Raw genomic sequence first — 14,235 nt, forward strand, 5'->3', positions numbered from 1 at the left:
ATCTGGCGTTGTCTGTTAAACCAGCAGATGGCAGCAACTTTCAGGAGACCAGCTTCTCCATCTCTGAGCCAGTAATGTTCAGGTAAGGCATTGGATATTTGACATGATATTATTCAATAGAATCTTACTCTTACTTCTAATCTTACCCTACGTATGTAGAAGATGTTTCTCCTGCTTTGATCTATTCTCTCTCATGCTCTGCTTCATCAATGAAGAATGAATTCATTGACAACATCCTTTCAGCTAATGTTCTACCTTAAGTTTCTACAGTTTCTTTCTTTCATCACAGTGACTCAATAATGATGGATTGTCATGAGTGAAAGTGACTTCAGCTGCTTTTCCTTGTGTTTCAGGTCCGTGGAGATTTGAGGCCGAGGAGAAGCGAGCCTGGTGATGAGTCCAGAATCCTTTAAGGCTCCATCACACACTATCACAAAAGTGACATTACATGTAGAGGGAAAAAAAAAAAAAAAGCCACACACTCATCCCACAAAGCAGCCTTTCAGCACCACGGACGGCGGCCGAAGCTCCACAGTTACCGTAGCGACCCACCCTCACCTATTCCATTCACAAAAACGGGCCGTGACTCGTCCTCCACAATGCGCGCACCATCATGTGAGAGCGCAGGGAGCCTGGAAAGCAGGCACACACACACACACACACACACACACACACACACACACACACACACACACAATCGTACATTGTCGAGTGTGTTGACGTGTTTGCAGATTAGAGCTTCAGGCCTCTTCAACGCTTTGTTGCTGGGCACTCCTTCACCTCCTCCTTCACCTCCTCCTCCACCTCCTCCTTCACCTCCTCCTCCACCTCCTCCTCTGTCTTCAGTCGTTCTCCTTCAGTATCTAGAGGAGCAGAAGCAGAAAGGTCAGAGGTCAGAGGTCAGCTCCGTCCTTATAATATTAACATTGAGGGGACAGTTCAACATGAAACTGACGTTTCTCTCTGCACCAAAGTCCATAGAGAAAATCATTCTAACATCTGATCAGGGCCCCGAATCATTTTTGAAAAATATATTTTTTTAAAAAGTACTTTTTTATATATGTATATATATATATATATATATATATATATGTAAATTTCCAAAATGAAAAATATATTTAAAAAAATAAAAAAATAAAAAATTTAAATATATTTTTCTATGATTTCTGGGGTCGCCACATCATTTTGGAAAAATATATTTTTTTTTTAAATAGTACTTTTTTTTTTTATATATATTTTTCCAAAATTATTTGGCGACCCCCAGAAAGCATCTCGCGACCCCAATTGGACCGAGATGATTTCTGGGGGGTCGCCAAATCAATTAGGAAAAATATTTAAAAAAAAAAAAAAATTCTATGATTTCTGGGGGTCGCCGAAAAAAATGTGTTTTCTCGTTTTTGGTTAAAAACGAAAAACGAAACAAGCGTGGTATTTCCGTTTCTTTTTTATTGGTTTCAATGAAAAAAAAAAAAAAACTCCCGTTGTGCCTAACCCTAACCCTGTGGCCGTTGTATTTGTGTTGTGGCTTTTGCATTCGTGTTGTGGCTTTTGTATTTGTCCTGACACCTCTGGGCCACCGTAGTGATGTTTAAAAAAAGCTAAAATCAGTGGTTTTCTCTATGGGGTTTGGTGTGGGAGAGTGAGCGGTTTATAAACTCCATCATATAAAACATCGGCTGCATCAAAACCTGATGCCAAAACATGTTTTTTACTGACCACACACACACACACACACACAGGGAAACGAGGGTCAGGTGACAGGAAGGAAGTGGAGTAGAGCGACACCTGCAGGTCGGTCGCCTGTCACTGTCACGTTTCCTTCGTCACAACAATGGACCATTTTATCTTCAAACAACACACATTCATAGAGTGTGTCGGAGAGTGCATTAAAGACTGACACACACACACGCACACACTGTAGAAACACTGCATATCTGACATAAAATAATATATGTGTTAAATACTCTCTCTCTCTGTGTGTGTGTGTGTGTGTGTGTATTGTCTTGTGAGGTCTCAGGCGTCGCGAGGACGGACGTGTGGCGAGCACCGTATGACCGAGAATAATGCATCACTTCCCTCCATTCTCTCTGCACACACACACACACACACAGTGTGTTTTCCTGCTATAGGATGGCCCTGCTTGTCCTCTGTGACCTCTGACACCAATAAACCTGTGATATTATCACACACACACACCAAAGCCCAGAGAGAAAACCAGTGATTTTAGCTCACAGGGACACAGGAGCTGCTGGTCTACTGCTGCCTCGTGTGGTCACTTTGTGTCACTGAGGTAAATTCATTACCTCAGTCATTGTAAGTTAGTGATGGAGGCAGCAGTGGATCAACAACTCCTGTGTCTCTGTGATGTTAAAATCACTGGTTTACTCTATGCGCTTTGGTGTGGGAGAGTGAGTGGGGAAAAACGGTAGAATAAAGTCAAGTTTAAATGATCGGATTTGAGGGGAGAGTCCAGTCTGAATACTGCTGCCTTATATAATCTCTGTCTCACGCACGCACTCACTCACGCACGCACGCACGCACGCACACACACACACACACAAACCAATGAACTAACCGGATGTATGTCGCAGTAATTTGAATCTGAATTGTGAGAACTGAATTTGAATCGTGAGAACTGAATGCAAAGACACATGGAGTGTTGAATTTGAATAATTCAATTTCACAATACAAATACAAATTCAAATTATGTGGCTGATTATGCTATTATTCAAGTTTAGCAATTCAAATTCAAATTATGTGATTCAAATTCAGTTTTTTAATGCAATTATTCAAGTTTAGCTATTCAAATTCAAATGTAAACGATTCAGATTCAGTTTTTTAATGCAATTATTCAAGTTTAGTGATTCAAATTCAAATGTAAATGATTCAGATTCAGTTTCTGGTGGCACATATTTCATTCCATACAGCAGGTCTGTGGGTGTTTGTTACAGATCTGTGAGATATAAATTGTTTTGTTGCTGGGAACAGAAATTAAACGTATCCCAGATGACCTGAGGCAAGCTGCAGAAATCCAAAACAAAAAAACAACAAGCGCAGAATTTTTAAAAATCAGTTCTTTGATTAAAAGGAAGCCTGTGTACAGATCTGAGAATATGACTGATGTGATACACGTTGTTGGTGTTTGTGAGGAACCAGGCAGCAGTGTTCTGAATCTGAATTCTATTATAGAGATTTGAAAATACACAATTACCAGCCATAAAGCTGTCTGGAAATAAATGAAAAGTTTGACCAAATCCTGCTTCACCATCGCTCCTTTAGTCCTTATATGTTCTTGGGCCAGTTGTTCAAAGGAAATCTGATCGGATTTTGGTTATCGGATTGGATCAAATCTGGAAAAGGGGTTGTTCAAAAGGGGAAGAAGGATTCTGAAATTGGATCAGATCATGTAATCCAATCCTAGTCTGTAAATGGATCAAACCTTCAGTTTGTGTTGTTCAAAACTTTTCAGTAGGATTCGGATAACTTATCCGAATCCTACAATCCGATAACTGACAAGGGATACTGGGAACACTATATAGGGGCGAGGGAATGACGGGCAGGTGTGCGTGATTGACTAAGGATCACCAGGTGAAGCTCATGAGGTAGTTCGGGGAGATGTGTCAAGCTAGATGAAATGTCAGTATAACAGGAAACCCTGAACATTTACCAAAATAAAAGAGGAAGTGAAAATCAAAACCCAACACCAAAAGTGATATGAATTATTTTTAACGTGACTTTTAACATAAACTAAACACAAAGAACTGACTTATATAAGGAAAACACTAACAGACTTGACGCCTGGTGACATCCGGATTTGGTAATCCTGAAAACTGTGAATCTGGATCAGGGTGATCCAATCCAATGTTGCTTTGAAAAAACCGACCTAAAAGTAAAACGGATTATCTGATCCTGGATAGCAAAACATGGGATTTCCAAATCTGGATAACTGGCCCCTTAAGATGATAGTAGGTTGTTGACCTTAAGCTGCATTAATGTGACTCTTAAGGGATACTTCACTGATTTGCATGTGACTTTGTATTGCTAGAATAGGAGTAGTATTTTTTAGAAAATGTGTTTCCCTCCCGCAGTTTTTCACTGAGCTGTAATAAATCCGTTTTCTCTTTTCCAATAGAGCCCCCACACACGTGACACACCGCGTCAGATGACGCGTTTTGCGTCATCTGACGCGGTGTGTCATGTGTGTGGGGGCTCTATTAGTTTCAGTGGTGAAACTACAACTTCTAAAACTGCTATTTCCGCATTTCTTAGACCCACCCACAGGGGGGCGATACCTGATCCCCAGAATGTAAACCCAGTGTCCGCCATCTTTGATATCAGTTACGCTGACCGGCTCTTGCTCTGCAGAGTAAAAACTATGGCTAACTAAGGGAGTTCTCAAAGTGATATTTCAGAAAATGATTTTTACGATTTGCTCCTGGAATCTGATATTCGTGGGTACCTGTACGAGCCTCAGTACAGCGAGGAGCAGTTGAGGGCGTTGGAAGAACAGGAGGCAGCCGATGCTGAGGCTGCGGCGGCAGCAGCCGAGAGTGAGGATCCCGGGTTGACTCGAGCTGGGGTGGACTGGTGGTGCAAGTGCTCACACTATGCTCCTATGGACACGGAGACAGAGTCCTTGTGCTGCGGGGAATTTCAGCAATGTCAGTTTTTAATCGAGGAAATCGCGGAGTCGGCCGAGGAAACGGCAGTGTGTGTGACACAGCACCCCAGCTTTGTGCCGCATATGGACAGAGGGGTCCTGGAGACATATTTCAGGATCCCTAAAGTGAATTGGAAACGCCAGCCAAAGACCGCTGGGAGAAACGGACGTCTGAGTGTCAAGTATTTCTTTTTTGTTACTAACACTATATGTACACAGTATATCTCACTCATGTTCCTGGGGATGCCCTGCATGTTTTCGATGAGTCACAGCTGAGCTAACGTTAGCATCCTGCTAAAGTTGACCCAGTACAATGCACGTTTTCACCATATTGAAAGAATAACACGTAAATTACAAGTTGTATTCGCCGAAGAGTTGGTCACGGGAATGTGGATGTCCACAGGTATTACGCTAGAAATACCGGCAGTAAACAGTGGGTGTGGCCTAGGGCTGTAGCAGGCGTGGGCTTGTGGGGCAGCGAGCACAGTGCATTCTGGGAGTTGTTGTCGTTCGTGTACATGATCGAAAAAAAAAAAATCTGCCTTTCTCGGCCAAGAAGACACTTTCTTCAAAAATTATTTCTCATTTATACTCCATAGATGAACCATTTTTAATAGACATTCATCTTCCCAGCGGTGAAATATCCCTTTAAGGACCCTGAAAACCTTTGCTGTCAAGTGTTTGTCTTTCCAAGACGACTTGTACAGTCATAATATCCGTGACGTGTTTACAGTCCAAATATGGAGATATATCTGTCTTCTATGGTCTATGTAACCTACAGAACCCTGTGACCTACTTTCCATTCATAGCTTGGTCTTCATGGGCACACCCCCCGTCTTCATAGGCTGCTTTGCCCTGGGGAGTGTCCTTCCATGGCCTTCAGCTGTGACTGTTGGCTGACGTGCAGTCTGTGTGTGTGTGTTGTTGTGTAACTTTTGAAATCCAGACCGAGTACAATGTAGGAAGGGTGAAACTGGCCGTGGACTTTGTTAGCAGTTAATGGGTCACGGTGATTGTTTTGTACTCTTCAGACTTGAAGTCGTCCATAAAACCTGCTAAAGAGGATATCTATGAAACTGTACCCCAGTCTAACACATAGTATACAAATAGAAACAACCAAAATTCCAAATTAAATACTACAGCCACAAAATAACTTACAACTCATATCCATAAACAACATTTAGCTGCTATAATTTTATAGGGTTATAACCCATAATTTTAATAATATATTTTTTAAACATTTCATACTTTAACCCTTTAAGGTACTACTCAACCATTTGGTCGACCACACTTTACCACACTATATCTCATTGAAAAATGCATCAAGCTGAACTCACTAACACTGAATGTGACTTGAATTATGCAAACCAGGTTTATTATGAACAGACGTCTCAACCGTTTGGTAGAGGCCTGTATCTGAAATACTGTAGGGTCTAATTTAAACATAAATATTGATTGTTGTTATTGTTATCATAAGTAAATAAAATAAAATAATTTTTCCTTTGCTTTTTTCTTGGTGCGTACCTCAAAGGGTTAATTTGTTTTCTCTTTAAAGGTGCCATATGTAAGAATGTGGCCAAAAACAGTTACTACATTCAAATTCAAAATACCGAGGTCTGTTAGGTTTCGTTTTTGACGTAACTGGCAACCTGTGGTTGCTTGGCAGCTAAGACTCTACTGACTGCAATGATTGGTAGACGGCGGTAGGTGGCGCCACATGCCAAAACATGATTTCAAAACATAAACATGATTTGCAGTCTGCAAAATATTTTTTTAATGCAAATATTTTGTCTGTACTGTTGTTGTTGGTGAGTTCAGTTTTTTATATGAACATTATTCCTGAGTCTCTGTGACATATAAGGAGGATTTTATGGCCAGTTTCGATTTATAACTTAATGCACCTTTAACTTTTACCTTTTGTCACTGTAAGCATTTATTCGAAAGGAGCAATTCTAACTTAATTTAGCTTTTTAGTACTCACTAACATCTGCTCTAGAAAGCTAGAACCTCCTTTTTGTAACATCTAGAAAAAGGAGTCCCCCCCCCTCCTCCAGGAGAGTGTTGTGACTCAAAACATCATGGGGGAAGAAGACTCTCACCCACTGACCTGAAACGACTTGTCCACATGTTCCTCTACTGATTTATGACACTATGACAGATCTACAGCACTCCTTTGAAAGGCAAAGTCATTAATACGGCTTTACTTTTAAAGCTCAAAGGTAAAAGGTTTTTGTAAGATGTTCCCTGTACAGTGTACTACATTAAATAAACCTAACACTGTTTCATATGCAGCCAGTGTGTGTGTATGTCAGACAAAAAGTCCTTCAAACTGTGGTAAGATTGGTGTAGTCCTTCACTTGAGTACGAGTAAGTGATACCAAATACCACATTATAAAAACACTCCTAGGTTTACAACTGCAATGTGTCCCGAGCAGCAATACTCGCCCTTCAGTTATTCTCTGTCACACATTCCTGTTAGCAGAGGTGGAAAATACTTTTACTCAAGTAACTGTATTGAATACTTTTTTGTGTATTTTGTATTTTTTAAGTACAATTTAAAATCAGGATTTTGTATTTTACTTGAGTACGTATTGACTCAAGTATTGTACTTAGTAGTACTTTTTCCACCTCTGCATGTACTATAGAAACTAAAGTCAAAGTAGTGACCTGTTGTTCCCTCACACATGCATGTTAGGTCACACAAGTGAAACTAAAAGTTCTTCAAGTTCTACCGATGAAATGTATGCTCAGTTTTTAACACTTTCCTGTGACATTTTGAATGACAATTAGCAAAAAGAAAGTTGGTCTCTAAATAAATGAAATAAATGCAATAGGATTTGACTGTGAGATATAATTACAGGGTCTCTGCAGGTTTCAACAAGTCCATAAGACCATAATCAATAAAAATTTAAGACCCATTTCAAATCCATATTGGCAAAAAAGACATAAGAAACATTTCAAGGCGAGACTGAAGTTTATGCATGGTTTAAAGGCGCAGTTTGTGAACAGGCAGGGCAGGCAACTGCTTGGGGCCCCGAGCTGATAGGGGCCCCCCGACACTCGGATCCTGAGGCCTGTTTTTACTGAAATGTGCAGTGAGCAGCCGCCTCCCCGTCCCCCTTAAACAACAATGACATGTCAGTAGTAAACCTCCCTAAAGGGGCCCCACCTCACTTTAACCTGTGTGAAGTTATCGTTCTGCCAGTTGGAAAATGAAGAGGATTATTTACAGTGTAATGCATATCTTTTTTACTCAGTTTATATATGTTTTTTTCAGTTATTTACAGTATTTTATTGTTCTATATATTTATATTGTTGCATAATGTGGGTTCTTTACAGTGTAATGTATTTTTTTTTACTAAGTTTAAATAGTTTTTTAAAAGCTATTTCATATTCTTTTTAATTAAAAGGTTTTTCCATGTTACTTCATTCAATTTGAATTCACACATTTTTCGTTGGTGTCAGATTATTTATAACATCATGGTGATGAACACTGGTTTGGAAGGGCCCCTGGGAATTTTTGCTTAGGGCCCCTACAGACTCTAGAATCGGCTCTGGTTTAAATAAAGGTAATGTTAATAGATTTTTAAGAACTTTCAAAATTGTATTTAAGACCTTTTATGAAATTTTAGGAGAATTTTAGACATTTTAAGGCCTTAAATTCAAATTATCGGATTCATACCCTGAATTAAAATATGATATAGAAACTTTGAAAAATGTTGATGTTTTTCATAAGTGGGGTTACATTTTCCAGTAAACTGGTCGAGGTGTTGTTGTCAGTATCAGTTTGGAAGTCTTGGTGTGATAAAGGGGGAAGGGCAGTGCTTTGTATCACAGCCTGTTGCAGCTGTTCTTCTCAGCCACTGTGGTTTCTACGTTTTAAGAGACAAACGCACAACAAACCTGTTTTTCTCGTGCAGTCATACAGGCATTGCGTAACACGACACCTACGCTGCCAGTTTAGGGGAAAAAAACATGTTTTACTGTGTGTTGTATGTCACATTTGTGACTTTTTGACCATAATATGGTATGAAAACGGTCGAACTACTTACCGAAAAAGGTTGTTTTGTTCTGTATTATTCTCACTTTGGATCAGGAAGTGCCTCAACAAACGGGAGGGGAGGGGCAATAGTACCCAGCAGCATCCCCGGAGACCCTGGCGTGACAACAACACCCTGGCGTGACAGATTTAGTTTAGTTAGTTTTACAAATAAACATTAAGTGAGTAGTAGTAGAGGGAATAAACATTGATATCGGACAAGGTTTGATTAGTTAATAGTGGGAAAAATGTGTAGAGCCCCGCTCTGGGGCTCCAGGGAGGCGGGTAGGTGGTGGTCGTTGTCTCCGCTGTGGAGCTCCAGGGTGTGTGGGGCACGGAAATTTGTGAAAATGAAGAAAATAGGAAAGTTAAAGTACATGTAAAACAGTTCATATTAATTAACGTAGTGTGTTTAATGCGTAAAAAGGTGAAAAATGTACAACAGCGGAGCTCCAGGGTGCGTGTGTATGTGGTGCTTGTTGTATCCGCTCTGGGGCTCCATGGAGGCGGGTTAGTGGTGGTCGTTGTCCCCGCTGTGGAGCTCCAGGGTGTGGGGGGCACGGAAATGTGTGTAAATGAAGAAAATAGGAAAGTTAAACTAATGTAAAACAGTTAATAATATTCTAAATAGTGTGTTTAATGTGTAAAAAGTTGAAAAAAGTATAAACGTGGAGCTCCGTGGAGAGATACTTGTGGTACTTATACTCAATATATTAAGCACATGGACAGGCTAACGTACTTTTATATTCTATCTTCGTTCTTGTTTAAGATAAAAACAAATCAAATAAAGTTTTGGGGGAAAAAGTCCCGTGCGTTAAACCACTATTGTCAAGCCAGGGTGTTGTTGTCACGCCAGGGTGTTGGTCTCCGGTGCTGGGGCTCGTAGCTACTCGGGAGGTGAGGGTGGGGGATGTGGTTCCACGATTGACGTCACCAGTGTGTCAAGGGGCGTATACGGGGTTTGTGTATCTCTTCGCTGATTGGTCGTGCAGTTCGTACTCGACGTTCGATTGGTCAGCTCTGGGCCACAGAGAGCTACATAGCCCTGCTGTAGATTCCATTTTGTTGCAATCGAGACGGAGTCGGGAAGGAAGTGGAGTCCGCGACTGGGACTCTGTTTTAACATCACACATTCTTGGAAGGTGACGGATTTTGTGGGGAATATAGTTTTCTGTGCTCCCTACGTAGTCCGCCGAGATAGTCCAGAAAGTGTATACTCACTCTTTTTCTTCGACGAAAGGCTTTAACAACCAAGCCTGAAGAAGTCGGTAAGAGCCCGTTTTGTTTCGTCGCCATATTGAGCTCAGCGTTCCTTTGTTTTGGTTTGGTGCCAAAGAAGTGTGACACGGTTAATTTAAGCGCCGAATATTCAACTAGTATTTATAAGAAAACAAAAACAACAACGCTATAGTCGTTTGTGTTAGCATTGTTTTACCCCCACTCTTAAGAGTTAGAACAAAGGCTAATGACGACAGTTAAGTACAGTCTGAGACGCAAGTGGGCTAACATAGCGCAATTGGCAATTTAATTAACTTAAATTGCATGTAATTTAGCTTTTTACTTGTAAATTACAATTAAAAACACCAGTGGATGACCTTTTGTCTCACTATTGTTATTGTTTTAATTTTTTTGTGGTATACAAAGTGATGACGCACATAGAAAAACACACACCCCTACCCGACGAAAACATGCACAGACACGGTTAATGTGCGCATCTAACGGGTACATTTTACTCCCACTGAAGGTCTACGGCTTCCTGGAGCATCGTGTGCCGAGGTGAATTGATGTTCAGCTCGGCTCCACTTATAAACAACAACACTCATTGGCACATGAGAACCTCGGACCTTGCTGGACACACAAGTGCGGCGAGAAGTAGACAAAAAGCTACTTCGAGGACCTGGGGCCCGATTGGAGGTGAACGATTAAAGGGGGATCTCTGTCTCGTCAACTCTATTTCGACAACAAAGAGGTGAGCTGGGCTTGTTTTTCCTCCTCTGGGCTGTGAGTGGGGGAGGGGCGAAGCCACTGTGTCTGGTGTTCCTGCACGTAGCCCTCTGCGGTTGCATAAAACCTGATAGTGCCTTGTACACCATCGACACTTGATGCACGCTCTAATACCTAGCATTATTATACACTATTACCTATTGTTATAATTAAAGGTGCATTATGTAATGCATTAAAAATATTTTGCAGACTGCAAATCATGTTTATGTTTTGAAATCATGTTTTGGCATGTGTGCTGCCGGGCGACCACGAGTTGCCAGTTAGGTCAGAAAACGAAAACTAAAAGACCTCGGTACCTCTGAATTAAATGTAGTAACTGTATTTGGCCACATTCTTACCCATGGCACCATTTCATTTTTAATAACAAATATTCTTTGTCGGGTAGGTGACACATAGTGCAAGAGCAGTATGGGAGGTGGAGAGAGATACAACATTCCAGCTTCCCACCCTGAGCGCCAGCTGCCCAAGAAGAACCACCAGCTTGGCCGGGTTAAGCAGAGAAGCCGTGACCAAAACGGAGCAACAACTGTAGCAGCATCTGCAGGAGGAGCAGGGGGCCTTCACCACCACAGCCACCGCCGAAGCGACAAAGGCATAGCCTACCACAGGTCGCCAGAGGCGCGGCAGGCCGCGTCTGCAGAGAAGAATGCTTCTGTCCGTTTTGCCACCGCTTACGATCAGAACTGGGAGGGCGCGGTGTCTCACCTCAACACACTCTTGACCACCCAGGGAAGTCCGAGCTACGCGGGGCCGAAGTTCAGCGAGCCACCCTCGCCCAGCGTGTTGCCCAAACCGCCCAGTCACTGGGTGTCCTTCCCAATGGGCTCCTGCGACAACAGGGAGATGATGGCCTTTGAGCTCAAGAGCCTCCTCAAAATGCAGGCCTGAGAAGGATACCAACACCCGATCAAAAAAAATGCCCGAACTGGGACCCCATTAAAGGTACCCACTCACCAGGAACTCTGCAGTGCTGTAATACTTTTAGCTGTTTTTTAACATTTTTTGACTTCTATGAGGGTTGGGAGGTAGGTTGCAGTAATGCATCATGCTTCTAATGTTTACACCCATTTTAACCACTATTATAAAATATTACAGCACTGTTGCCTTGTTGGTTTGTGATGCATTTAGTGGAGTCCGTCTGTGACTTAACTGGATATCCTTTGTACTTTTGTTTTGTTCTTTTTAACGTTGGCTGTCAAAAGCAGTGTGCGAGTGTAGTTTTTTTCCAAACAAGTGTTGTAGTACAGGTCAGGAAAGCTCTCGTCGCATTTATGGTCCATTTCTGTGGACAGACGAGCTTCGTTTTGATTTACACACCTTTTGACGATCCTTTAGAGTAACATCTGAAGGGTCAGTTTGCTCAAGCAAACGTAAAAAGTTGTAGCATTTTCCCCCTCCCAGGTCACATAGTTTTTGTTATTTCTAACATTTCTTGTTTGGGATGAAAAGACACTCGACTGCAATTCTGCAGGGAAAAAGATTATCTTAAGCTGTAGCCAGTAATTACAGGTCAAACATTTAACCCCAAATTGACGGGTGATAAGAGACCACGGCACACGGGCCTTGGATTGTCAACTCCTGTACCCCCTTTATTGCGCTGTGCGCATATGCACTATAGGAGATGAGTTTGTCTAAGGCCCATAACACTTTGTCATAACATTATTTTGTACAAGTCCTTTTTTGTTATGGTTGAAAGATGTATGAAGAGCTGTGTGTAACCAAAGCATTGTTATTCTTGTGATTTTTCTTTTATTTTGGACATCTGTGTGTGTGGTTGGCATTACTGTCACTGCCACTTAAACCTCAACAGCCGGAGTTGGTGGATGGGCTAGAGTTTGCAGGGTCACCCTTAAATCCTTCGTTTATTCCAGTCAGCACTGTTATTCCTCCTCAGTCTCTGCCTATTCAGGACAATGCTGTGGCTTCAACATGCGGAAGAGGACTATGTTCAGTTTTGGGAGTGTTTAGCTCACTCCGAGTGGCGTGACATGGTCCTGTTGGCTGCAGACATTTACAAGCAAGGTTAGGCAGAGCTGAGAAAGGTTTCTGAATTGAAGTGACCCAAGATGGGAGGCTGGTGTGTTTACAAAATAGGTCTTTCTTTGACCATCCCAGAATTGGCAGGTAGTTGCTGCCTCTTGCCTCAGCCTCTTGTTTAACTTCTTGCACTGCAATCAGACATTTTTTTTTTATTCATTAGTTACAGGTCAGGATGCTATTGAAGTGGTGGCGAGACGACTATCTTTGGATTCTCCATTTTTGTGACTTGGTCCTCCAATGAGGTCCTTTTTTGTTTTCCCTTTGCAGAATTGGAGCTGTTTATGGCCAGCCTTAAGATGACAAAACAAAATTATGAGAGCTTGTTAGTGTGTTCAAGAGCCATGTAAATAATGAAATGTATAAAGAAGTACTTGTAGCATATGTACATTTGCAGACTGTGTTTGAGGTCTGCGTGACAAAAGTATTTTTAGTAATAACACTGAATGTATAGACATGCTAAGGACATGTCTTGACTTCAATACTGAAGAATATTTTTGTTAAAAAAATACCTGCCGAAAAGCGATTTGCCAGTATCCCTGCACTGCTATCTTTCCAGAGATCTTGCACATGTTTTTTATTGTTTTGTAATATGCAGTGTAGGGTGAAAGATGCTTAGTGCAAACTTGGCGAGACCGCAAAAAATATAAATTCGATCCTAGGAGACTTGCACATGTATGGAATCAAATTCTGAATGTGCTTATAGTATGTGTTCTTATACTTGATTTGACCTGTTAGTGCCTAAGTTGAACCCCCCCATGCTGGAATCATTTTTATTAGGTGGTGATTTCACAAAAAAGCCAAATGTTTTATTTTTTTCTCCTTTCAAAACCAATTTCAGTTGTCAGCCGTTCTTCCGCCAGCTGACAACTGAATTTGGGCCCCAAGCTGTTAATAACTTTCCATTGGTTTACATGTACATTTTCTGTATTGTTCAGATTGAGCCATGCATTGCACTGTCTCCGTATTCTAAAATTTGAAACTTTTAATGAATTGGCTATGAATTTGTCCCCCTGATACTATGTCACTGAAGATGAAAATGTCCCCGTTTTATTGATTGGTATGAATTGTTTTTTAAAAAGTGGAACGAAAATGCACTCTGGAATTGATAACTAAATTTTAACCAAAAGAAAAATAAATCCCTTCCCCTCCCCCCTACCTTTTGTGTTTGAGTATACTTTGAGCATAAGCATACTGTATGTAACTGACTTTCCATGCTAGTATTGCAGTTAAACACAACTTAAGTGGTCAAAAACAAAGACTAACTTGGTATAGCATACCATTTAAAACCATAAACTCTTTCCATTACATTTACTAAATGTACCTGGGCACTTCATAAATACTGGACACAAGTAAAGGGACACAACCGATCAGTTTGCACGCGACATCAGTGACCCAGAAACCAGGCATGTAAGATTTAGTAATTTTGACAACACTAGCTTGAATTTCATCTTGTTTATTCATGTTTACATACACCAAACAGAGACGAGCATAA

The 14,235-nt window shown here is 41.2% G+C and overlaps 1 protein-coding gene across 1 annotated transcript; it reads left to right on the plus strand.

The window, feature by feature from the left end:
• Positions 1–9,781: 9,781 nt before the first annotated feature.
• Positions 9,782–13,892, plus strand: pnrc2 (proline-rich nuclear receptor coactivator 2). The gene is made up of 3 exons (XM_083898411.1): positions 9,782–9,967; positions 10,444–10,668; positions 11,089–13,892. Exon 3 carries the CDS (start codon positions 11,112–11,114, stop codon positions 11,589–11,591), a length of 480 nt encoding a protein of 159 aa, XP_083754537.1. The 5' UTR covers positions 9,782–9,967; positions 10,444–10,668; positions 11,089–11,111; the 3' UTR covers positions 11,592–13,892.
• The last annotated feature ends 343 nt before the right edge of the window (positions 13,893–14,235 follow it).

Source organism: Microchirus variegatus (genome assembly GCF_963457635.1).
Source record: "Microchirus variegatus genome assembly, chromosome: 1".
NCBI classification, from domain to species: Eukaryota; Metazoa; Chordata; class Actinopteri; order Pleuronectiformes; family Soleidae; genus Microchirus; species Microchirus variegatus.

Coding starts and splice junctions, on each gene's coding strand:
- pnrc2 (XM_083898411.1), top strand. CDS start 11,112: ATGGGAGGTGGAGAGAGATACAACATTCCAGCTTCCCACCCTGAGCGC.